Source organism: Sinocyclocheilus anshuiensis, unplaced genomic scaffold (assembly GCF_001515605.1).
Source record: "Sinocyclocheilus anshuiensis isolate Anshui unplaced genomic scaffold, SAMN03320099.WGS_v1.1 scaffold284, whole genome shotgun sequence".
Classification (NCBI taxonomy): Eukaryota; Metazoa; Chordata; class Actinopteri; order Cypriniformes; family Cyprinidae; genus Sinocyclocheilus; species Sinocyclocheilus anshuiensis.
In genome coordinates, this window is record NW_015554266.1 from 1288696 (window position 1) to 1313592 (window position 24897).

The window sequence follows — 24897 nt, forward strand, 5'->3', positions numbered from 1 at the left end:
ATGTGTGTCTATCTATATTATATATATATATATATATATATATATATATACTGTATATATATATATATAAGGTTTAATTAGTTTTCCTATGTCACTTTTATAAATCAGTTGTCTCAGTATTTTTGAATTATACATGGATTCAAGAAAGTGCTGAACTCAAATGCAATAGATGACAAATACTAGGATTTGCAACACATTAACATGTACTTAAATCTGGGTTCATTCTTTTTGTTAGTATGTTCAAGAAAAAAAATATATAAACAAAATATAAAAAGAGCGGATTAAAAATTAGGGAATAGGATAAAAACTGAAGGCGTATCACATCTGAGCACAAGCATGGTTGAAATTGCTGTAAATTTATGTTTTTTGTTTGTTTTTTTTCAGAAATCTTAAGTTGAGGAAGATGGACTTTGAAAGATGTAATGCAGGTTTCAGAGATGACCACTGCTTCCTCCTCCAGGGATCCACCTCACGGATCACGAATCAGTCAACATGCTTTACTCTTCTCTGCTTCAGCCAGCCCTGTAACTTACCAGAGGTCATGAACGTGCCTTCAGTGAACCACTAATCCAGTACTGTTAGGGAATCAGTCAGGATATTACAGACACAAGCAGTTTGAGCTCAGAATCACCATGGCAGGGATAATGACACAGAATTTCTCAGGGTCAGTCTGCAAAGCCACTCCATCCTCCACTCCAGAAAGGTCAGGTGCTTTATGGAGCTCCCACACTGTCTTCCCTGTTTGGCGGAAATTTCCCCTGTGTATCTAATCTATGAGTCCACTGACATAATGGCCCACTTCATAAAGGCCCAATATAGTGTTTGACAACATATTACATCTTACCTTCTCTCTCTCACTCTCTCTCTCTCTCTCTCTCTCTCTCTCTCTCTCTCTCTCTCTCTCTCTCTCTCTCTCTCTCTCTCTCTCTCTCTCTCTCTCTCTCTCTCTCTCTCTCTCTCTCTCTCTCTCTCTCTCTCTCTCTCTCTCTCTCTCTCTCTCTCTCTCTCTCTGTCTCTCTCTCTCTCTTTCTCTCTCTCTCTCTCTGTCACTCTCTCTCTCTCTGTCTCTCTCTCTCTCTCTCTCTCTCTCTCTCTCTCTCTCTGTGAGAGGTATTTTATGATCGTCTAGTGCACATTTGGTCAGATTATATGGTTATTTATTGTATTTGCTTGCGCTTGTCTGTTTTCATAAATGCCTGATGATGGTGGCTTCTTGCTACTTTTCTGAAAGTTTTTCTTCTGAGATTATCTTCCAATGTCATAATCAAAAATCACTCACATTTGTTTAGCTAATACTTCTGCAAGAGAATCTGACATAAAAGCTTACACTGCTACGGCAATTTATTTCCAAGACAGCATGTGCTTATTGTGTGCTTATTAATAAACATATTCAGTATTATATTCACCATACTGGGAAGAAAAAAATGAAACCTACTTTTATAGGACTGTTAAGATTTATAATTAATATTCATTGTAGCATTTTAATTTAATTTAATTTAACCCTATTTCTCATTACGTAAACACCAAATATTGATATATGATTAAAATGATAAAGTATTTATTTATTGATTATGGTAGTATTTCTATTTTTCAGCAGGGGTTACAGTCCCAAAAACATCGAAATGGTCCAAAAACAGGCTTAATTTGACTTTTTAAATAATTTACATGGCACTTTAAGGACGTAGTTTCGCCTTTATGATCATGTGATCCTTCATTTTGAAACTTGATGCAATTTATTTGAGATGGTATTACCTGTATTTAAAGCTAAAGGGACATATTCCTTACATTAAGTCTGTTTGTTTTTACGCGAAACAAACGTCCTGGGATTTCCTCCAATGGCGACAGCGAGCGGAAGCACGTGGGTAAACAGGAAGTGGTTTCGGCATTTGGCGGGTTGAGAAGAGAAGACGTGCAAAAATGGCGGGTGAGTGTGAAAACCGTCTATAATAGCGGCTGTGTTTTATTTGTGCTGCTGTTATTAAGCGCGTGTGTTTATGTGCTGTTAGAGCTCGAGCGGTGCAGCTGCGCGCTGATGTCTGAGAAGCAGAGCTTTAGCTGCGGCTAAATGCTAATCATCACAGAGATGAACAGCACACGTGTGTTGTTTACACGCTTGTCTGATCGAGTTTCTAACACACTCGAGATCCCACACAGATAAAACATCGCACATCAGGATGGTGCAGCTGTGTGCAGTGTAGCGAGCATTAGATGCGTCCATGCTTGTCTATCTGAGATCAGAGTATATCTATAGGATCAATAGAAGTAAAGATGCATATGTGTAGAAAGATGTAAATAACGTTACTCGTGATTAAATGGTTAACGTTATATACATGCATACACTTGAGTCTAAAAGCATAAGACCAGTAATGCAGATTCTTCTATTTAGCATCTTATAGCATTTATATTTTAAGCAGTGTAACAAGTCAGTAGTTTAAAGCACTCAAGCTGACATGGACAAAACCTGATGATCATGTTGTCCCGTATGATTTGAGATGGTCCAAAGAGCAATGCTAGATTTTCTGTGCAAAGAAGTCCCACATGGTCAGTATGAGTTATGTTATTTAATGCAGTGACATTTAAACCCAACTCTATGCACATATTGTATCGTGTTGTACTGTATTATTTTAATTGTGTAGCTGATGACAAGAAATGATAGTTTGGACATTTTACTTGTGCTGTTATGATAGACATGTTTCTCTGTCTTCCCCACAGCTGTGAATGACATGGAGAAGAAACTGGCAGAGTATAAATGCGACACTAATGAAGCTGTATGTCTGAAACTAGGTAAATCATTAATCATCACTAGAAATTAAAAATGGTTAATAAAGCAGTAGACCGAATCTGAACATTCTGAAGTTATCATTTAGGTCTATACATTTGATAAAAATCATCTGTAGCATCTTTTTTTAAATTTTATTTAGAATGCATTTGTCCTGCAGATTAATATAATTCAACATGAAGTTAACCCTATTTTTTTATTGATTGATTGCACATTTCTGGACTTAGTTATGCACGATTCATCAATGGATGTCATTCCAAATCAAAAAAAAAAATTTCATCAAAAACTAACGTGTTCGTCATCTGAAATTGCTTTCGTTTTCTGGCGACGTCACATCGGTTGTGAATAGTTAATGTTGACCAATAGCTAAACAGCTATTTATGCACTCTTTGAACAAACTCCTATTTGATTTGACTCCTTTCTGATATGTAATGCCCACCTTCATATGATATAAATTCAGTCTTTTGTCTGATGTAGTGCGGTTTCCAGAGGATCTAGGCGATGAAAGCACAACATTTCACCCCGAGTACAGTCATCAGCTGTTTGGAGATGAGTATGTATCACACACACCATGGCATATAATATACTCTTGTGCATGTATATATTTACTAAAAGGTAATTTCTTGGCACCACTACTTTGATCCATTGCTTCGATCCTTGTGTTTTGTTTTTGCGCAGTGAAGTGGCGTTTGGCTACAAAGGTCTTCAGATCCAGCTGTACTACAGTGCAGGGAACCTGAGCTCCCTGTTCAAAGTCAAGTACACAGCCAGGGTCACAGACACGTTTGACTGTGTGGAGGTATGTCATACCATCTCACTGATTGTGTTGACATGCACAGTGTTTGTAGCATACAGTCCAGTGAAAATATACATTTACATTTTCATCACATTCTGAACAGAGTGTGCACAGGCGGAGAGCAGCATTTAGTGTCATAACAGAGAGGAATGCTGTCAGAGAGTCAGCTGACTGTAGAATCAGCAGTTATACGTCACGCCTCAGTGTGCTTTCCAACTTACGCAGGACTCAACAGTAAGCAAGGGTAGGAGCCAGTCAATGCAGACTTTATGCAAATCCTAAATATTTGGTGTTTTTGAACGTTGTTGTTTCCACATTCTGCTAATTTAATCAAGTCAAGTCCATAACGTTATTCATCTGGCTAATATCAATTTAATATAGTTTTTTTTTTTTATTGTGAGAATGATTTGTGGAAGTCTAGAATTAATTATAACTGATTATTATATGTGACCCTGGACCACAAAACCAGTCATAAGGGTCAATTTTTCGAAATTGAGATTTATACATCATCTGAAAGCTGAATAAATAAGCTTTCATTGATGTATGGTTTGTTAGGATAGGACAATATTTGGCCAAGATACAACTATTTGAAAATCTGGAATCTGAGGGTGCAAAAAAATCTAAATATTGAGAAAATCGCCTTTTAAAGTTGTCCAAATGAAGTTCTTAGCAATGCATATTACTAATCAAAAATTAAGTTTTGATATATTTACAGTAGGACATTTACAAAATATCTTCATGGAACATGATCTTTACTTAATATCCTAATTATTTTTGGCATAAAAGAAAAATCAATAATTTTGACTCGTACAATATATTTTTGGCTATTGCTACAAATATACCCCAGCGACTTAAGACTGATTTTGTTCTCCAGGGTCACATATTATAATTGTAAGCCCGTCAATAATGTTTTGCATTGTTTTTGTTATTTAGGAATTACAAATTAAAAATCCAGTCATTTTACGGTACAAAAACGGTCCATTATGCTGCTTGATATTGCAAACTGGTATTTGTTTTTCTAATATTTAAATTTATTTTAGTAATCATAAACACACTGGTTTGTAGCACAGATAGTTTTACTGTTTAGTCTATTTAATATTTAAAGTTGCGACAGTAAGTAGAAGCGGATCTTTTCTTCTATAATGTGATCAGGGTTGTTATAGTTAATTACATCTAAAACCATAAAAATCTTCTTATTAAAATAAATATTAACTGAAATAAAATATGAGAGTAAACTTTTTTTATTTTGCCTAGTTGCCAAGACAGCATTTCTCAGTTTAATTTATTTATACTAAAATAACTACAACTGAAATAAAAATAAACAATATAGAAAAGCATAAAAGGTAAATGACAAAAACACACAACAAAATTACAAAATGAAGAAAGGGACGGGAGTTAGAGAAGTTAAGCATGTGTCATCAGAGAAAAGTCTGTTATTTCACCAGAAGGACATTTTGATAAAAAATTACGAGATAATTAAAAAAGATAAAACATGCATAAATGTGTAGTTTACAACAAGATCAATGCAAAATGCGTTTAGAAGGCAGAAAATGAATTTCCATTTCATGCCCACTTTTTAACTATATATATTTTTTAGATAGCGATTTCTGGAAGCCAATGTTGACATTTGAAATCACCAAAACAAACACGCCCCTACCCCAAAAGGGTCTTGCCCGCAGGCCTTCGACTCCTTGAGTTCTCTCCAGCGCTGGAAAGCTGATCCGATATTTACACGGGTCCTACTTCTTGCCTTAAGCCTTCTTTTGTTCCGCAGACGTTTTCCTCTTTTGTTTTTTATCCGCCATCTCTATCTTTCTGTCACTCAGCTCGGCTAATGTCCGTCCTGTGCACTGAACGCTCTCTCCTCCACATCATGAGTAGACACGCCCCTTACTGCTGATTGGCTACAAGTTTGTTTTGCTACTCGGCCCGAATCAGTTTTCTAAAGCGTTTTTGAAAAATAGCTTACCCCACCTTTAATATTTTTTTTGATTGTTGTTAATATTATTACACCTTTCATATATGATTTGTGTAACAATATTGTTTATATGCTTTGATGCCATCGGAAGCAAGTTTGGTCTTGTTCTCTTTGGACCTTTAGAAACACGTGTCACATCTGTCAAGACTGGAGTGCTTTGTGCTCACGCTGCTATAGTCAACCAGCAAAGCAAAACTGACGCTTACATGGCTTTATAACTCTTTATAGGCCTATCTCACACCATCCCAGACTCTCATTCTAGCTAATAAAACCTACAGAGAGCAAATGTGTTTAACAGACACATTGACCTATATTGCAGCTCATCCTTTCCACACACTCTAAAAAATGCTGGGTTAAATACAACCCAGTTCTGGGTAAAATAGGGACAAACCCAGCAATTGGGCTGTTCTGACCCAGCGGTTGGAACCCAGCCTTCTGGGTAGTAACCCAACCGCTGGGTCAAAACAGCCCAATTGCTGGGTTTGTCCCTATTTTACCCAGCACTGGGTTGTATTTAACCCAGCATTTTTTAGAGTGCAGTATTAGAACAAGCTTGCTTGTCTGTGAGAAGGATTTCGGTCGTTGGATAAAGTCAGACCTGAACTGTTTTATTGGTATTAGACCTAATTATATACTGTGTGCCGACACCACGTGGCCATGTTTAGTGGCATTTCTGAATGTCTCCCACCTTTAAGCGTGGCATGTAATTATAGCCGCTAAACATACTTAAGTTGTTTATTGTGAGGATAGTTGATTTTATTATGTCTTTTCTTTTACAGCGCTTCACCGTTGCTCATATTGGGTTCTTTTTTCATCTTTTTTTCCTCATAGATGAAGATGTCTTTGATTAAAAGGTTTTTTTTTTTTCAGTGTAATTGGATTCAATGCTGTTGTTGGACCCCATCGTATAAAGAAGACGCATTCTTGAGACTCTGAAGAGTCTTGGATCCTTAAGCGCTGTTAGTTAATACAGGAACGCCACAATGCCACGCTTTTATTTGTGCGATTGAACAATTTGCCTGAGAAACGGTCTGTTTTTACCATTTTCTGTCTGCTCCGTTCTTGTCGTCCTCTCTTCGCTCCCGTAATGCAGTGGTACAATAGTGAGTGTTACTGAGCTGCAGGTGCACCGATCCCCTTCTGATATTAGCTGATGTCTGAATGAGCAGGAATTAGCGGCGTGTTGCATTAGCCTTTTGTCGTGTGTTTTGTGGCCGTTGTGAATGAAGAGTCCTGCGACACAAGCGCAGCCCATCACGCGGCCAAAGGGCCCTGCTTAGCAACTTAATACAAAGTGTTCTCATGTCAGCCCCGCTGGAAATGGATACAATGCAAACATGGGTGCGCATTCTGCTGGGTAAAAAAATCCCGGGGAGGAGGGGGGCGGCGCTATTGTCCACCCCGGGGCCCGTGAATGGAGAGGGCAAACTCGTTTGACTGAGTTCGCTCACCAGCCTCACAACACAGGAGCTTATTATACATGTCCAGGCTTTTAAAAAATGTTTTTGTTAAGTCGAGATCAATTCATTAAATTGTATTGCCCGGTGAGAAGCTGGGACACATTACGGTGGGGGGAACTTCATCTGATATTCATGGTTTAAGATAAGTAGTGAATGTATTCAATTAAGTGGTCTTTCAGAGGAGGCACAGGAAGAGAGGGGCTGGAAACGCTCCGGTTACTATCGTAACCTCGGTTCCCTGAGAGCGGGAACGAGACATCACGGAGATATTTCTCCGTTATGGGAACTCCTTCCCTTCCAACCTTTCCTGAAGTCCTATTGGCTCCCGCCAGTCCAAATGACTGGCCAATTGACGCAAAGTATGCAAATCGCATGCAAATACTGACGAGCTCGAGCGGCAGTATAAAATGCGGTGCACGCGTCAATTACGTCCGAATCTGATACTGAACGCAGCTTAGCTGATCGAGCAGCGAACACGGCGACCACCGTGATGTCTCGTTCCCGCTCTCAGGGAACCGAGGTTACGATAGTAACCGGAGCGTTCCCTCTCGAGCTTTCACGAGACATCACGGAGATATTTCTCCGTTATGGGAACGACTCCGATCCCGCCCAATCCTCCCTCTCCGAGGCCGAGATGGACATCGAGTCATCCCCCTCCTCCTGGCTAAAGGATACAAACTCCGCGATGTTGGAAGGAGGGCGGAAGCAGTCCTCGGGGAGTGAGACCGGGGAACGGGGCGACCGTTGGGGTTGGTGGATCCCGAATAGGCCGCGAGCCACATCGCGGCGGGTTCGGAGCACGCGGGCCGGAAGGTCCGCGCAATGCCCGCAGTTGGACTCGTCCCGCGCCTCAGCTGACATTGCTAATTGCCTAATGGGTCTCCTTTTTGTGCCACAAAAATATGTATTTTTTTCCTTTAATTCCTTTTTGCGCCGTGCCAATCACAGCTGAAGTATAGCTTAATGACAGAACAATAGGGAATTACTCTGTTAGGGCTCTTTTGTGATTATATGTAAGGCCGAGCACCAGGGGAATAGACGCATAACTCATAAATGTGCCACTTCAGTTTATATGATTAAATCCAGCTGCTTTCACTGTACACTAGACACAGCTGAGTTAACCGCTCTCGCTCTGTGGGAGTTTGAAATGTGCTTTAGATTAAGATGAATGCATGTTACCTCTATAGAGATGCACATGTTCGGTCTCGTGTGCTGATCTTTGTCTTTAAATGGATAGATCAGCACAATATTCTGCCATCTTTCACAACCCCTCATTCCATGTAGCAAAAAGTGAGGAGTTTAGCAGAATGCTCAAGCCATGCAGTGAAATCTGACCGTGACCTGTGGCTGTTCAGCTCCTAAAAGGACAAAAGACACCATTGAAGTGTCAAGTAATCCATATGTGCTATATTCCTCTGAAGTCATATTTAAGTCGTGTTTAAAATAGATGTACATTACAGTTCAAAAGTTTGGGGTCAATAAGGTTTCAATAAAGGTATTTATTTATTCAGCAAGGATGCATTAAATTGATCGAATATGACAGTATAATGAAAGTTAATGTTTACAAAAGATTTCTATTTCAAATAAACTTTCTATCATCCAAAAACTCATAATAAAAAATGTTTCACTGTTTCCACAAAAATATTAAACAGCACAACTCTTTTCAACATTGATAATAATAATGTTTCTTGAGCAGCAAATCAGCATAGAATGATTTCTGAAGGATCATGTGACACTGAAGACTGGAGTAGTGATGCTGAAAATTCAGCTTTGATCACATGAATAAATTACATTTTAAAATATATTAATCTAGAAATTGGTTATTTTGAATTGTAATAATATTTCACAGTATTACAGTTTTACTGTATTTTTGATCAAATAAATGCAGCCTTGGAGGGCATAAGAAATCTTCATTTAAACAAATTTTTTTCCACATATACATTCTGTTCAGTCTTTTTTTTTCTTTCTTTAAACTTCAGTGTGACTTCAGATTCACATGGTCCTTTACTTGTGATTCTTGTGACTTTGCTTTGCATCTCTTGTTTGAATTGTAACACACATATACATAAATGCTGTTTCCTCGTTTCAAATGTTGGGAGTCATTTAAAGGCAGCTTGCTCTTTCTCTGTGTTTGCTCTCAGCCAGACGATGTGGAGGGCAAGATCAGAGAGATCATTCCTGCTGGTTTCTGCTGTAACACAGATGACTTCATCTCTCTTCTGGAGAAAGAGGCCAACTTCAAACCCTTCGGCAGCCTGCTGCACACCTACAAAGTTCACAATGTGGAGGCAGGAGAGGATCTCACCTACCAGATACACAAGGTACAGAGTTTCCCGCAGCATGTGAGTCACTGCTTTGACAGCTGGAAAACTGGAATATGATTGAGTTTTCAGGCCATTGTAACAGGTTCGGCAGTGTGGATCGTGAATAGTGAGAAGTATTCGGCTGTGGTTTTAACCACGCATTCAGCGTTCATGCTTTTTTTTTTTTTTTTTTTTTTTCACTAGCACTAGCGCATGCTGATGACGTTTTATTCTTCTATAGAAACGAGTAGTGTACGAGTCAATAGGCATCATCATCGTACAGTCTACATGCATGTCGTACCCAAGTTTATTAGATCCATGTCGCACAGTGTGGTTTGCAGTGATCTTGCTCACATAGGCTTTGTTGTTACCTGCAGAAAATAAAAGTGTCAGAATTGGAGAAAGTTGATTGAAAGATTAGTGTTGTGTTTATAACTGTATATCATGTCGCTTAGGGTTTGCTTACTTGTACTTATTTGATTTATGCATCTTCTTGCTGCATCTTATTAGACTGACTTTTTTCAATGTATGCAACGTAATGCATAATGTAATGTTATGCAAAAGTGTTGTTAGGAAATGTTGACTGCCTCTGCACATTTGAATTACGTTCTAGCACATTTCCTTGTGAACACAACATGGATTTGATCTGCTCTTCATCGTTTCAGGTGGATACCTCGTGTCCAGGGTTCAGAGAGTACCATGAGCGCTTGCAGACATTTCTCATGTGGTTCATCGAGACGGCCAGTTTCATCGATGTGGATGATGATCGATGGGATTTCTTCCTCGTGTGAGTGCCTAAACCAGACCTGATTCAGATTTAGTCTGTATCAGCGTTGAAGCATTCTTATATTTGTCACATTTTATACATTCATAATAAAAGAATAGTCTATATTCAGGGGAGACTATTGACAGCATGTGTGGCCTTCTGTTGATTACCACAGAAAAGAATCCCTCATTTCTCAATTTGGGAACATTTAAAAAGACTACTTTTTTTCTTTTTTTTGTAATGCTCTTCTGTCTAAAAGGCAAGACACAAACAGTTTAAAATAAAGACCCTTTCGAATACTTAAAAGTTTGCATCATACATGCAAGGATGTCAGAACACATTTACATCACCTGTCTGTAACTCATAACCAGCTGTAAAGAACAGTAGAGTTCCCTCTAGAACAGAAATCCAACCACTAAAAGGATAATTTAGACGACTGTAGGTCAAATAATAAATTTCTGTACAGAACAATTTATATAAAAAATAACAATAATAAAACAAACTTCACATTGCTGTTTTGAAACTAGGGCTGGGCGATAATTCGATAACGATAATTATCGCGATATAATTTTCCTCGATAAAACGATATGAAGAGTTTGATAAATGTTCGATACAATGTTTATGCGCCAAAAGCGGAACGAATCAGCTCGACTCATTTGAATCGAGCGACATGGACCGTTTATCTGCTCGGATCACAGTTCAAACTGCCGCGCGAGCTCTCTACAGTAGAGCAGATGCGTTTACTCGGTCACGCGAGCATTAAGCAACGCTGTGAGATCGAGTGTGAAGCGCTTGAACTCAGCGATAAACTCAAATGACTCGGTGATTTAAACTAGTTTAAAGCCAAACAGGAGAAACACTGTGTGTAACGAGACAGTCAGAAGGCTTTTCAATCTACACGTCGCTATCATTTACCATGAATTTACTGTAGTAACACTCACTGCACCAAGGTATTGTGGCAGAAACTTGAGATATTCACATTGAATTTTAATACAGGAGTAATGGTAATTATAGTACGTATTTGTGATTAAGCTATAGCATGTGTGCATTTATACTGAATGTTTTTAGACTACTGTTTTTCATACAAATAGGCTACTTAAAAACCACATAGTTATATTTTTACCATGGTATTGAGGTGCTATATGCGTGGTTTTAACTGTGTTTATCATGATTTAAATGCATGCTACTATGGGAGACCAATGCTTAATTAAAAAAAAAAAAATCTTGGTCAGAATAAATTTAACCGTATAAAAATTAGGTTGCTACAATTCTTTTACAGATGTTACTGATTTTGATAATGAACAAAGTACCTCTGCATCCTAACTCATGCTACTATCAAATGTGCATTTCTAAGAGACAAAAAAGTGATATTATTATTAATATTATCAGGCAACCCAAACCTGTTTCTTGATTTGAAATATCACTCATCAGAACATGCAGAAACTAAGAAACAAATTTTTCTATTCAGATATTTATTTTGTTAAGGAAAATGAATGGTCTTGTTTTATTTCACTTTGGAGCAAAAATCTGGCTTTAAACTTGAAAGAAATAAAGTTTTGACATTTACCGTGATAATTATCGATATCGACTGATATGAAAAAAATTACCGTGATAATTTTTTTGGCCATATCGCCCAGCCCTATTTGAATCCCACTGAAATGTCTTGCCCTATAGACTTCCATTGTATGTCCATTATTGTAAGTGCAATTTTTGTTAACTAAAATCTAAATGATTAACTGTGGTAATTGACAGCATGCCGCAGATATTGTCACAGATATAGCATGTACTTTCCACTTCAATTTTGTAATCGTTTGCTCATCCTCATGTTGTTCCAAATATAAGACTTATTTTCTTCTGTGGAACATAAAAGAAGATAATTTTGGGAAATGTCTGTTTTTTTTTTAATACCCATATAACTCACTGGTATTCAAAATATCTTCTTTTGTGTTCTGCTGAATAAAGTCATACAGGTTTGGAACAACATGAGGGCCAGATGACAAAATGTTCATTTTGATTCACAACTATTCCTTGTATTGGACCCCAGATAATAGTTTTAATTAGATATGTTCGATATAAAGTACAGTGTTCCATTATTTGGCCCAGTATCCAATGTATTTAGCCTATGGCATGTTAATAACATACTTTTTGCATATTGTTAGGCCATGCAGATCATGGTAAGACTAATAAAGTTCTGTTTCTTTAAGGACATGTTTGTTTACCACTTGATATGAATGTAAAACCTGGGTCCAGAAGCAAAATCAATTGACAACCACTGACAGAAATGCTATGGAGCTTAAAATATGACAAAACTATCTGAATTTGAATTGTATAAATTTGAATTATTGACAAGTGTCATTTAACAAAACTGAATATTATGTGGCATCTAACATAGTTCTGAATTAGATTTTTTTAACTTGAATATTGAATATTTGAAATTTAACACAATTGATTTTGTATAGACATGTATTTTCAAACAGCTGATTTTTTTTGTTCTGAATTCTTAGACTGCAAATATCCAGTTTTTAAAAATACAGCTCCAAGTTTTCAAGATGAAGAAGATCAGAACATCAAATTCAATATTCTAAAATTCAAAACGCAGAAATTCAGATCGCACATCTGGATATTTGCAGTCTAAAAAAATCAGCTGTTTGAAAATACATGTCTATAAAACTCTGCCATAAAAAAATTAAATTGTGTTAAATTTCAAATATTCAAGTTAAAAAAAAAAATCTAATTCAAAACGATGTTAAATGCCACATAATATTCAGTTTTGTTAAATGACACTTGACAATAATTCAAATTTACACAAATTCAAATAGTTTTGTCATATTTTAAGCTCCATAAAATGCTAAATAAAGAGGCTCTCCGATAGTTCTAGATGTATATTCTCAGCCTTTGAATAAATGTGACTTGTTGGCAAAAACTCGTGACTAGTGTTGATAACTTAAGGAGAAAAAATAGACATCAAGTGCTCTCACAAAGCCAGCGAGTGCCGATAAGAAGGTAGTGACCATTAATAGTGAACAGTAACTTTCTGAGCAGTGCTTTCCTGAGTCTCTCTCACACACGTGCACATGTAAAGCATCCGAACGGGCCCAGTTACGCCTCTCCTGCTTTTGTGGGACCAATTATCAGGCTGCTTTAATTATATTTTCTCCTGCATTGAGGCAAATTGTTGATCTGGCAAGCGTTTCCTTTGTGTTGTTTGTCTTGTTTCTTTGCTCTTGTGTTTCTTTCTTTCTTGAGTCAGGCCAAGAGGCTGAATTGAATGTTGTTGTCTTTTGAAACGCTGAATAATGAAGTCTCCAGCGGTAGCGAAGGGGACTCTGCCTGTGTTTTCTTTGCTTTGGCACCTATTAAAACAGACAATGGGCAAATGGACTGGAGTGATGTGAAGAGGCTAGATGCCTGCCTCTCTGCTCTAAGTTGCAGTGCACCAATTAAGTGCATAATGCATTCAGTGTCTCCAGCAGGTGCAGCGACAGGCCACTGGCCCGCCGCAGTGACGAGGGGGGGGGTCCGGTGCATGGGAGCGTGCCTACGATTGACCTGCCCGCCTTTGTCATCTCTCTCGATCTCTCTGTCTTTCTTACAGATTTGAAAAGTACAATAAGGATGGAGAGACCCTCTACGCAACGGTTGGCTACATGACAGTGTATAATTACTACGTATACCCAGACAAAACCAGACCACGTGTCAGGTAATTACCGAGGAAGCACGTGCCCACTATCTGCTTTATTCTGCGAAAAAAGGAAAAGAAAATTACACATCTCTCTCTCCCTTGTCCCTAAAACTCCCAAATTACCGTCTTGCGTCTCTTGAGCGCCAGCCCCTCTCTGGGTATTATAAGACCCACGAATTCAGCATCACCCGCCCGAAAGCTGGTTTTGAAAACGAGTCTAATGTATTGATTGGCAAGTCGTACTAACGTTTCATTACTTTGGCTACTGCTGAATGAACAGATATAACCTCTCGGAGACTGATGATATCATTGCTTACTGTATTTGAGAATATTTTCAGCAGCTAAAATGAGGCGGATGAAAGTGGGACTGTCTGTTTTAGTAATTCTTAAATGGTGGGTCGCAACCCAAAATGAGTTCTGATAGCAGGGGAAAACCACGCAAGGAATAAATTGCAACTAAGCATGTAATCGTGCGTAGAACAAATAGTCGAATAAATACAGAAATACGCAGAAAATGTAAGAATAACTTTTATATTGTTAGAAATATTTCAACTTGAGCACTTACTGGACTGAAGCAACTTAGGTTTACTTTATTATCCAAACATAATTGTTTAGAAAAATCATGTTAAAATGAATCACATATGATACATCAGGTTTTTGGGGTTTAATGATTATCTCTCAATAAGCATTGCATTGCATTTTATTATATGTTTTGCCCCCACAATAAAAGAACAAACAAACAAAACAAAAAAACAAACTACACAGCTTTGATCATAAAACTAAGCATTTAAACATCATTACTAAGACGTATCATTGGGAAGTATAGAGTGACAACTGAATTGATATGGATTTTATGTAAGTAGTCTGTTATACTGTTATAAATATCTCATTGATTTACATAACAAACTGTCAGAATCTTACTTTTGACCATATAAATGTCAGCATCTGTTTGGGCCTAAAACTCCTTTTTTACTGAAAAAAAAGAGTTTCAGTAACTCAGGCTCAGTAAACTATTCCATTAAAAAAATAAAAAATAAATAAAAAAGCCTTTTCTGACTTACTTCATATGTCAGGCTTTTTTGATTAAGATATTTTTGTTACTTTTGTTTGATTAACAATTTTGTTTACGGTGATGTGCCCCACCTGATGTTCAATGTAAAATGTTGGTCTTTGAGCAAAACCTCTGTCCTATAGTGTGAGTTTCAGCAGATTCTGTAAAGTCAGTCGTGTAGTGTGTGTCTGAAGGGTGCTGGAGCTGTGCTTGCAGAACCGCTGCTCAAAGCCTCAAGAGCTCTAACCTTAAATTAGTATTGTGCCTAAGTATCTTCTGTTCTGTGCAGCATCACTAAAGCTTTTGTACTCTGTGTGTGTGTGTGTGTGTGTGTGTGTGTGTGTGTGTAAAACAGCTGTTTATTAAACACTGCTTACTGTAGTGCCATTTCTAACTATTGGCAGAGCAGGCAGTTGACCTCTGCATTATGAAGGTATACCTCTGCATTATTGCATAAATGTACCACAGTACAATATAGGTAATGGCATATGTTTCATGTTTACATTGGGCACTCCCCACCAGGTACAATATTCTGATTGTTTGCATCTTGTTTTTAAGCCCATAAATAATAAAGTACTCGTTCTAATAAATTTATATTGTAATGTACTCATTCTAATATATAAAAAAATCATATTTACATTGCTGGTAGGTTACCAAGCGCGTTTATCTACAGTGGAGAGAGCGCGCGTGCACATGGTTGCCAGTTGACAATAACAAGTAGCACGCTTAGCAGATATTTCCATATTGCGCAAGTGGGAAGCTCTGTTTCGGGGATTACGTCTCTTTATATCAGGCAGCCCTGATTGTGTTCCTCTGCGGCCAGATTAAACCTTGTTGTAGCCTATATATTATGCTCTATTCATTATTTTTTAGAAACCTTTTCTACTCTATTTTAAACTGTGTTCTTGTATTCAAATTAAGCGCGGTCCACTACGATACTCGTATCGTCAAATCTCTGTGACGATACATCGTTGTATAGATGTATCGAACACAGCACTACATTGTAGTAGCATAGCTATATTGTTTTTATATAGCTATGATAGTTTCATTCACTTCACATCAACTTACAGCCTCTTTATTCTCAAATAATAAAACATTTTCGACTAAAATCTGTCTGTCTGTCTATCTATCCCGTCCGTCCATCCATCCATCCATCCGTTTGCAATAATAAATGACTGATATGGAAAAGAAAAAAACAAATTTTGGTTGACCAACTTTTACATGCATTAATACAGCCAAAAATGACAACATGACAGTTCCAATCCAGTCGTTTATAATTTTTATGTTTTATCTGACAAAAAATTAATGAATTAAAGCCTTGCATCATTAGAGTGTGTGTTCAGAAAGCCAACCTGTATGATCTGATCACACATCCATTCTAATGTGTGTGAAAGGGAGAGAGGGCAAAGTGTTGTGTATTTCCTTTGGTACGGCAGTTGTTGCTGTTGAGTTGCTCTGCCTTCAGTTTTGGGGAGGTGAAGGGATGTGATGTTAATTGCCGGCAGTTTGCTCCTGAAATGTGCTGGCCACATGCTGCCACTCACTCACCCCCTCAACAAAGACACAGTTATTCAGAGAGAGAGAGAGTGGGGGCGACCACACTACCAAATCTACCCAGCACTCACTATTTTACCATTTCTGTTTATTTCTCTCTCTATGTATAGAGAAAGAAAAACTTATTTATTTATTTGTCTATCTAGTTAGCTAGCTGTGAAATTACTTTCCCCCCCAAAGTGTGTAATTCAAGAAGTAAAACAGTCATGTTTATTAACATGTAGTTAATAATAATCAACCTGTTTTTTGCACTAAATGAACACACATAATAGTTAATAATTTACCTCAATCATACATGAATATAACAGTACATACATGGTAATAAACAGCAATATTTACCTGCATATATTTTTACTGCAAATAACAGTGTTTCTCAACTGGTGGGTCGTGAAGTGTACAGTCAAAGAAACATCAATTACAAAAAATTCTAAATTTTTCTGATTCGAGACTTATTTTGAAAGACGTGCGTGAAAGCTGTTGACACTTCTGTTAGATGCAGTTTAAGTAAAGACTGCCTGAGAAAAACGCACTGTTTCAGTATCTGCGGTCAGATTAGATGTTGTCAGACATAATGTCAGCGTCATTATTTTATTGTCATTTTTGTAACTTATAAATAAAAAGTCTCTCACCTCAGAAAAATGAACTATCCTGGGCTGTCAGACGTTATACTGTGCTCGTAGCGTGCACTCTTCAGTTGCACGCACAAATGCGGCGGCGCGCTGTATGTCATTTCACTAAAGCGCAAAAGAAACTACGAGCATGCAATGAGTGAAATAAAAGTAAAGTACCAATAAATCACGTAACTGGTACTTTGGGTGTAGGCTGGGAAGGATTTGCATGAAGGTATGATATTCATTCTATTCAGGAGCAGTTTACATGTTTCATTAACCGTTCATGTTAGTATTGTGTATTCACCATGGTAACTGTTGTTTCCATAACCCACAAATGCCATATTATTTTCACTTTGTGCTATTTTGTATATGTTTAAATGACTGTGGTGGCTTATACCAACTTAACTGTATTAACAAAAACTAGTTTGGGACTGTTTAATAGCCTTACCTTTTATAGGCTGTTTATTCATCAGTATTAGTCATATATTTTAAGTAAAGGGGGACAGTACTTTTGTGTGTCGACAATTTTTGTGAAATAAATTTGCTGTTTTTTTTAACACACACACACATACATATACATACATATATATATATATATATATATATATACATATTAGTGCTGTGTTCGATACGACGATGTATCGTAACAGAGATTTGACGATACGAGTATCGATACAGCTGGCCCTGTATCGATATTGTGGCACGTGTGCAGCAGTGGACCGCTCTCCACTGTAGATAAACGCGCTTGCTTTCTGAAAACACCAGTAAGCTTGCAGTTTAGCGATCTCCACTTCAATATTCTGTTCTCAAAAAAGTGTAATTCATCAAGTGTTTATTTACACGAGAGAGAGAGAGGGAGAGAGAGAGAGGCTGTGTATGTATGAATTACCACCGTTTTGCCGCGTTTCTCTATTAATATATATATATATCTCCCCTAAAAAAGTGGGTAGCGGCTTGATGGCCAAACCAATTGAGAACCACTGGAATATAACACAAAATGCCATATGGACACTCCGATGAACATTTTTGATGGCACACACAAAGAAAAAAATGTCAGCATTTTGAATCGATTCATTAAAAGTCAACTGATAATGAAATAAATCAAACTTGGCTATTCTATTGATATTTTTGCTACTGAAGATATTAGACACTTTTAAAACATTTGTCTTAATGCTCCTGTGTTTGTGAGGCAGTAAGGTCAACTTTAGTCTAATAGTGCGGTCTTTCTTAAGTGCATTAAAATCATGATAATAGCTTGTTGCTGAATTGTATGTCGCCAACAACATCAGCAGCAATATATTGTAAATATTCCACATATCGTTCAGCCCTAATCTAGGTATTTTCTACTCTGTCTGTCTCTTCGGTCAGTGACTAACTACTAGTCATTAGTTTAGTAAGTCTTTGTTTCCCCTGATTACCAGAGTAAACATGCGTCTAGCTTATTTCTCACTAATGATGCATTCAGCATAAGTAATGAGTGTTTTCTTGGAGGTTGAGTTATGTTTGTCTGGCGTCAATATCTTCATACTGTATTTTACCAATTGAAAACTTTCAAGACTCTCATGAGTTGACTTTTTGTAATTGTCTGCTCCGCAGCGGAGGACCCGTCTGAAAACTATGTGAAGCTGAGAGATTTTGTGCTGGTGAAGCTGTGCTTGACTCTGCCCTCCTTCTCCAGTGAGAAACTCTCTCAGGGCTTCAGTGAAGAGATGGTGTCTGAGGCCAGAGAGAAACTCAAGATCAACAAGGTAACATCCCTTGCAGGTTTATTTACTTACTATGAGATGAAGTCACAAGCTGGATTCAGACCTGCATTGCCTATATGAGCACCTCAGCTCAGTGTGTTGTACATTGAATAGATATTTTAGACTTATAATGATTTATGTGCATTTTATTTTGCTATTAAGTTTCCTGAAGACCATCCCAGTAGGCCAGCTTCACTAGAGTGTGAAGACCGAGATATTTAAATAGCACCTGTTTTCAAACCTCATTAGATAGTTTGATTCATTTTAATGAATCCGGTTCTTTTAAACTGTTTGTTTTTAGTCAAAGTCAATGGTATGTGATCATCACTGAAAATGTGCGCAACAGTTCCTGCGTGGCATTTTATATGCTTCGAAATGTTTTAGTTAAAAATATATGTGTAGCACTGTTCATTTTACATGGTTATATTGATGCATATCAGTTAATTAAATACCATTCTTTATTGGGAGACTAACCATTTTTTTTACTCTATTTTGAATATGCTTATCAACAATAGCTTGCCAAAAAAAAAAAACTAAAAATTTAAAGTAATTTCAGAACAAACTTCAAGATACTGTATATTTAAATTCATAAATTTCAGCTCTTTCACCCAGCACTATTTTTGTCATGTTTCTTTGAAGTTTTACTGTTGCTGTAAAACTTTACTGGTGCTGTTGTAGATAAGAAAGCCAAGTAATTATACAGTTAACTCTACAAAGTGTTTGTGCATTTATATATAGAGGTATTGGCTTTGTCCTGATGGGTTTCCAACTTGTAATGCTACCCTAAAGGTCGGAGTGAACATCCGTTTCCTCTGGAGGCCGCTGGCCATTAGCAGGTAGTGAGTGGGAGTGGGCCTAACAATGACCCCTGTGGGACTCCTCTATCTCTCGCCACTTCGGCCACTCTTTAGCTGCTCCAATTATAACCCAGCATCCCCTTTTATGCCCCACAATCCCCTCTGTTCATGTTGTTTGTGAGTGATTATCTCAGGGTGGTGCCTGTGGCATGGCCAGGCAAAATGCTTGGCTCTCCATACTACCCTAGTGGGAACTGCGTGTGGTATGGTGGACCTCTCGGAGTCATGGTTACAGATTCAGAATAGCACGGGAATCCTAGAGCATGATGGTTTTAACCCAGATAATTGGACAAGGTTAAAGAGTCATTCCGTAATTGCTGCTCTTTGCTGTTACAAAACTACATTATTCTCCATTGAGAGTTAGCATATGGACATTAGATGTTACACCTTATTTTAATATGACATGCGACGTAAGCTTCCTTTTCATGTTTGGTTGATTAGAAACTTTTTAATCATCTATGCTCGTTCCCCTCATCAATATAAAAAATACTTATAGCAAAACGTACCTAAAGTACATAGCACAGTAAACATTTCATATGATTATATCTCTAGTATGAAGCCATATTTATAATTTGCATGATGTTTTTGATTCAGGTTTTGACTTTTGCATTTGTGAATGTCACAGACATGTTATGCTTTATGGATAGCATCTGTGGCACACTGACCATTTTTACGCATTTCTTATATAGCTGTGCAAGATCTTGCCTCTCGTATCGCTCAATGCTCTCTTTATTTTCCACATAAAATCATTTAAAACCAGTATTTCATGTCCATGTTTTATTTATTTGTTTGGGAAAACAGTGTGATTGAATGAATATTGCACAGTCATCTGGTCATTATCATAAAATAAACCCCCTCAGGGTGATAGAAGACCCTTCATCTTTGTATCCTTATCGCCCTATCTGTGTTTATTTTGCAAAAATTATGTTCTTCCTGAACTCTACTCACAGGAATTACATTGGTAATGCATAACCAGACTTTCAACTGAAAGTAGTTCCACCTCTAAAGTACTGTATTGACAATGTTCACAATTTGAACAAAACATTATTTTACTAAAGAACAATGCAAGTGCAAGAAAATCTGAACCTCACATATTCTGCTCAAGGTGCCACAGATGCTGTCCCCAAACTTTAGGTTGAAAAAGCTAGAATGTGTTAAAAGAAACAAAGCTTTACAGTATGTCTCTTGTCTGCTGTCTAACTTTCAGAAACATGCACGCCGTGTTTATGAAATCCTGCGTCTCAGAAACACAGACATGAGCGATGAAGAGAAAGCCAAAGAATTTCGATTGGAGGTGAAAAAAAGACTCTATGGACCCTACAGAGTAAGTGTGTGTGTTTTATCTGCTCATGTTAGCTGTAGGTCCATCCCTGTTTTGTCTGCATTGACTGACTGCTTTTAAGAAGCAGAATACTGCAATCTGACTCAGTACATTACCCATTAGGCGTAACTGCTACAACTCTCATGCAATGATTAGTCAGTTATAAAGCGCAGAGCCTGAGCTTCGTGTGCTGAACATGGATTTCAAGAAACAACAAAACAAGTGAAGTCTTGCCAAAACAAACCCTGGCTGCGACTGCCAAGATTGGCCTGCTTGTATAACGTTCTCCAAACCGCACAGCTCAAACTACAACATGTGAAATGAAGCATTTTTGGACTTCAAAGAGAGCTGCACATTTCTAGCCCTGTTTAAATGTGCTGTATAAAAATGAAAAGAAACAAAAGTCTTTCAGTGCTGCTGTTCTGATATTCTGCAGTCTTTGTCTGGTATAATTTATTCATTGAGTGGCGTGAATAGTTTGCGGCGTTTCCTGTGTGATCCTCTCACGCGGTGTTAAGAGCGAGAGGGACCCGAGGCCCCGGTCTGGGTTTGTTTGAGGGTATAATGGCTCACGCCGGGCGGCAGCCGCAGTCTCCACATCCACACCACGAGCTTCATTCACAACAAGTGTCATTATTACAGATTTGCATCTGATTTAAGCAGAGCCATTTAGCAGGAAGAATGCAGCACCCAGTCACCTGCACACGGCCTCTCTCTCTAATCCGCTCTCTCTGCATGAAGACACGCTACAGTTGCGTATCTCAGGACTGGAGCTGTGCAGTATCACTAAATTCTTTTGACCTCGATAGTTATCTTTCTGCAGGCTTGTGCATATGTTAGTTATAATTTTGAGCAGTTTGACGCTTTATTTTAATGTCTTCAGTTATCCGTAAGCCCACACAACTTCTGCACTGATTATGGGAGAAACTAAATCTATGCATTATCGTATTGGCCAATATATTTTAAGAAATATACTACCATTCCAAAATTTGGGGTCAGTAAATTAATTTAATCAAAATTCAGTTGATCAAAAGTTACAGGAAAGATATTTATAATGTTACAAAATATATCTTTTTCAAATAAATGCTGTTTATATATATATATATACGACATTCTTTCTCAAAATGATCATGAGAATAAAATGATCATGACTCTTTCTCACACAAAGCTATCATATGTCTTCAGAAATCTTGTAAAATAGTATGTGACGTACTTCTGGAATTCTTTTATGGCATTTTATTGTTATTATTTTACCCCCTTTTTTTGGAGCTTAAAGGGATACTCCACCCCAAAATTAAAATTTTGGTCATTAATCACTTACCCATGTCGTTCCAAACCCGTAAAAGCTTCGTTCGTCTTCGGAACACAATTTAAGATATTTTGGATGAAAACCAGGAGGCTTGTTAACTGTCCCATTGACTGCCAAGTAAATTACACTGTCAAGGTCCAGAAAAGTATGAAAGACATCATCAAAATAGTCCATATGCCATCAGTGGTTCTACCCTAACGTTATGAAGCTCCGAGAATACCTTTTGTACGCAAAGAAAACAAAAATAACGACTTTATTCAACAATTCGTCGTCTCCGCGTCACCGTAGCGCCATTTTGGAGAGTATCCACTGAACACAAACGGCGTATGCTGTTCTGTGTCAGCCGTACCACACGGTTACGCTGTTTTCGTTGAAATCAAAGCGTAAATAAACAGAGAAAACGTATCCGTGTGGTGCATATCCGTTATTTTTGTTTTCTTGGCGTACAAAAGGTATTCTCGTCACTTCATAAAATTCAGATTGAACCACTGATGGTAAATGGACTATTTTGATGATGTCTTTCATACTTTTCTGGACCTTGACAGTGTAATTTACTTGGCAGTCAATGGGACAGTCACAGGCCTCCCGGTTTTCATCCAAAATATCTTAAATTGTGTTCCCAAGACGAACAAAGCTTTTACGGGTTTGGAACGACATGGGGGTAAGTGATTAATAACAAAATTTTCATTTTAGGGTGGAGTAACCCTTTAATATGTTCTAGTTACTGTTTGTGTTCATTGTATGGTAAAGAGCAGCGTGAACATTCTGCTGACTTTCTCTTTTTGAGTTCCACAGTAGGATAAATGTCAGACAGGTTTTGGAACTTTGCAATTCTCAGGAGGTTTTTGCAAAATTCTGCTGCCAGAGATTTTGTGCAGTGGTCTTTATCTTTTCATCTTATTTCATTTATATTTTAACTCGATTAGCTGTTTCTTTTCGCTGCATGTGTCTTGACTCTTCTTGAGGTCTTTTTGCTCAGAATGTGTTGCAGCAGATGTTCCTGTCTTCTCAAAATCTTGTTTGTGTGTGTATGTAGGTAGGGATGCAGGAGGTGATTCATTAATAATGAACTTTGCCCAACATTTCAATACACACTTGCTGGAAAGTCTTACAACATAAATAAATTGTTGTTTGATTAATATTATAGATATAGGCTGGATTGACACTGTAGGACCTAATGCACAGATCTGATATTTTGCCTGTTTACATTCACTTCAGACATTAATATCTCTTAAACAGGGATTTAGACCAAGAACATTTGAACACTGACTGTCACGCTCATTGAGTAGACCGCATACACATATTGTGTTTGTTTTGGGAATACAAAATATTCTTAACTTTATTCTTAAAAGAAAAAGAAGAATTGTGTTCTTAAGAATGTCTTGTGAATCTGGCCTCAGTACCTTTGACATCCCTGGATTTGCACACACTAAAGGAATTACACAATAGAGCTGTTCAGTCGTGCTATCAGTTTGTAGACAGGCTAATTCACCATGGCTTCCCTCTGGAATTTCCCATAGGTTTTTTAATAGTGGTTTTTGATTTGAGTAAAACAAGGTCTGTGGCAACATTACTTTTTGACATTCGTGTATCATAAATTACACACAGAAATACCTCAAATGTAAATTTTAAAGTGGCTGTTTTTTAAAATGTAAGTTGCTCTATGAGGACAGCTGTGGTTGGCTGATATGTCATGCATGTAAACTCCCTGCGGACGTTTTAGAAAAAGTAGATTAAAAAGAAAATCAGCTGATTGATGGCTTCTTACAGTTGTCACTGCATATGAAGCTGCGAGTTTAGTGAATGCGAATCCTAAATCTGTATATATTCTATGAGTGTGTGTCTGTGTGTGTGCGCTTTCTTTTGAATTCATGTTTCGTCAGTCTTGGTTCAGTGCCAACGCCTCTCAACAACCGTACAGACTCAGTTTTTGTTCATAGCTCTTTTATTTCTTCTCTCGTTCTCTCGTTGGGTTTTTATACATGAAGTTCAGCTGTGATGTAATCACATGTGCCCTGGGGTTTCTGTTCAATGGCAGCTTTTGGATGGGATCTGGTGAACTGCTTTGCATCTTATTTTCTCCTGCGCTGTACTGACACCGCTTTTGCCTTGTGTGTAGAAAAACCAGCGTGAGCTGACTAAGATGCAGAAGTGTTTGAGGCCAGAGGAGCTGGCGTCCCACATCAGCCAGATGGACACGAGACTGCAACACGAGGAGCTGGAGAAAAGCTACCAGGACGTGCTGGCGGAGTATCGCAGAGTCCTGGAGCGACTGGCTCAGGCCTGAACACACAGAGACTTCTGCATAGTCCTGGAAAGACTGGCCCAGACACACACACACACACACAATATCACACATACTGTTCTATTGCATTGTACATGACACATCTGGGAGACTTCTGCATAGTCCTGGAAAGACTGGCCCAGACACACACACACACACACACACAATATCACACATACTGTTCTATTGCATTGTACATGACACATCTGCATTTGTTACTTGTGATAGACAGATGATGGGCAGTTATTCACATGAGAGAAGAGTGCATTGGTCTACTGTGAAGATGAACTCTGAAGATTTTTGAGTTGATATTGTTAGTTTTTTCCATGAAACATTTTCCTTAAAATGTAAAAAATGTAGATTTTGAAGCACTTCCTTTGAAAAACAAATAAAATGTTTTG

General features: G+C 37.8%; 1 protein-coding gene across 1 annotated transcript; it reads left to right on the forward strand.

Moving 5' to 3' along the window:
- Positions 1–1958: 1958 nt before the first annotated feature.
- On the forward strand, positions 1959–24591 carry LOC107671279 (histone acetyltransferase type B catalytic subunit-like). The gene is made up of 11 exons (XM_016464172.1): positions 1959–2096; positions 2713–2784; positions 3257–3332; positions 3458–3578; positions 9155–9334; positions 9982–10103; positions 13678–13782; positions 14045–14082; positions 18577–18728; positions 20790–20906; positions 24332–24591. Exons 1-11 carry the CDS (start codon positions 2066–2068, stop codon positions 24497–24499), a joined length of 1182 nt encoding a protein of 393 aa, XP_016319658.1. The 5' UTR covers positions 1959–2065; the 3' UTR covers positions 24500–24591.
- The last annotated feature ends 306 nt before the right edge of the window (positions 24592–24897 follow it).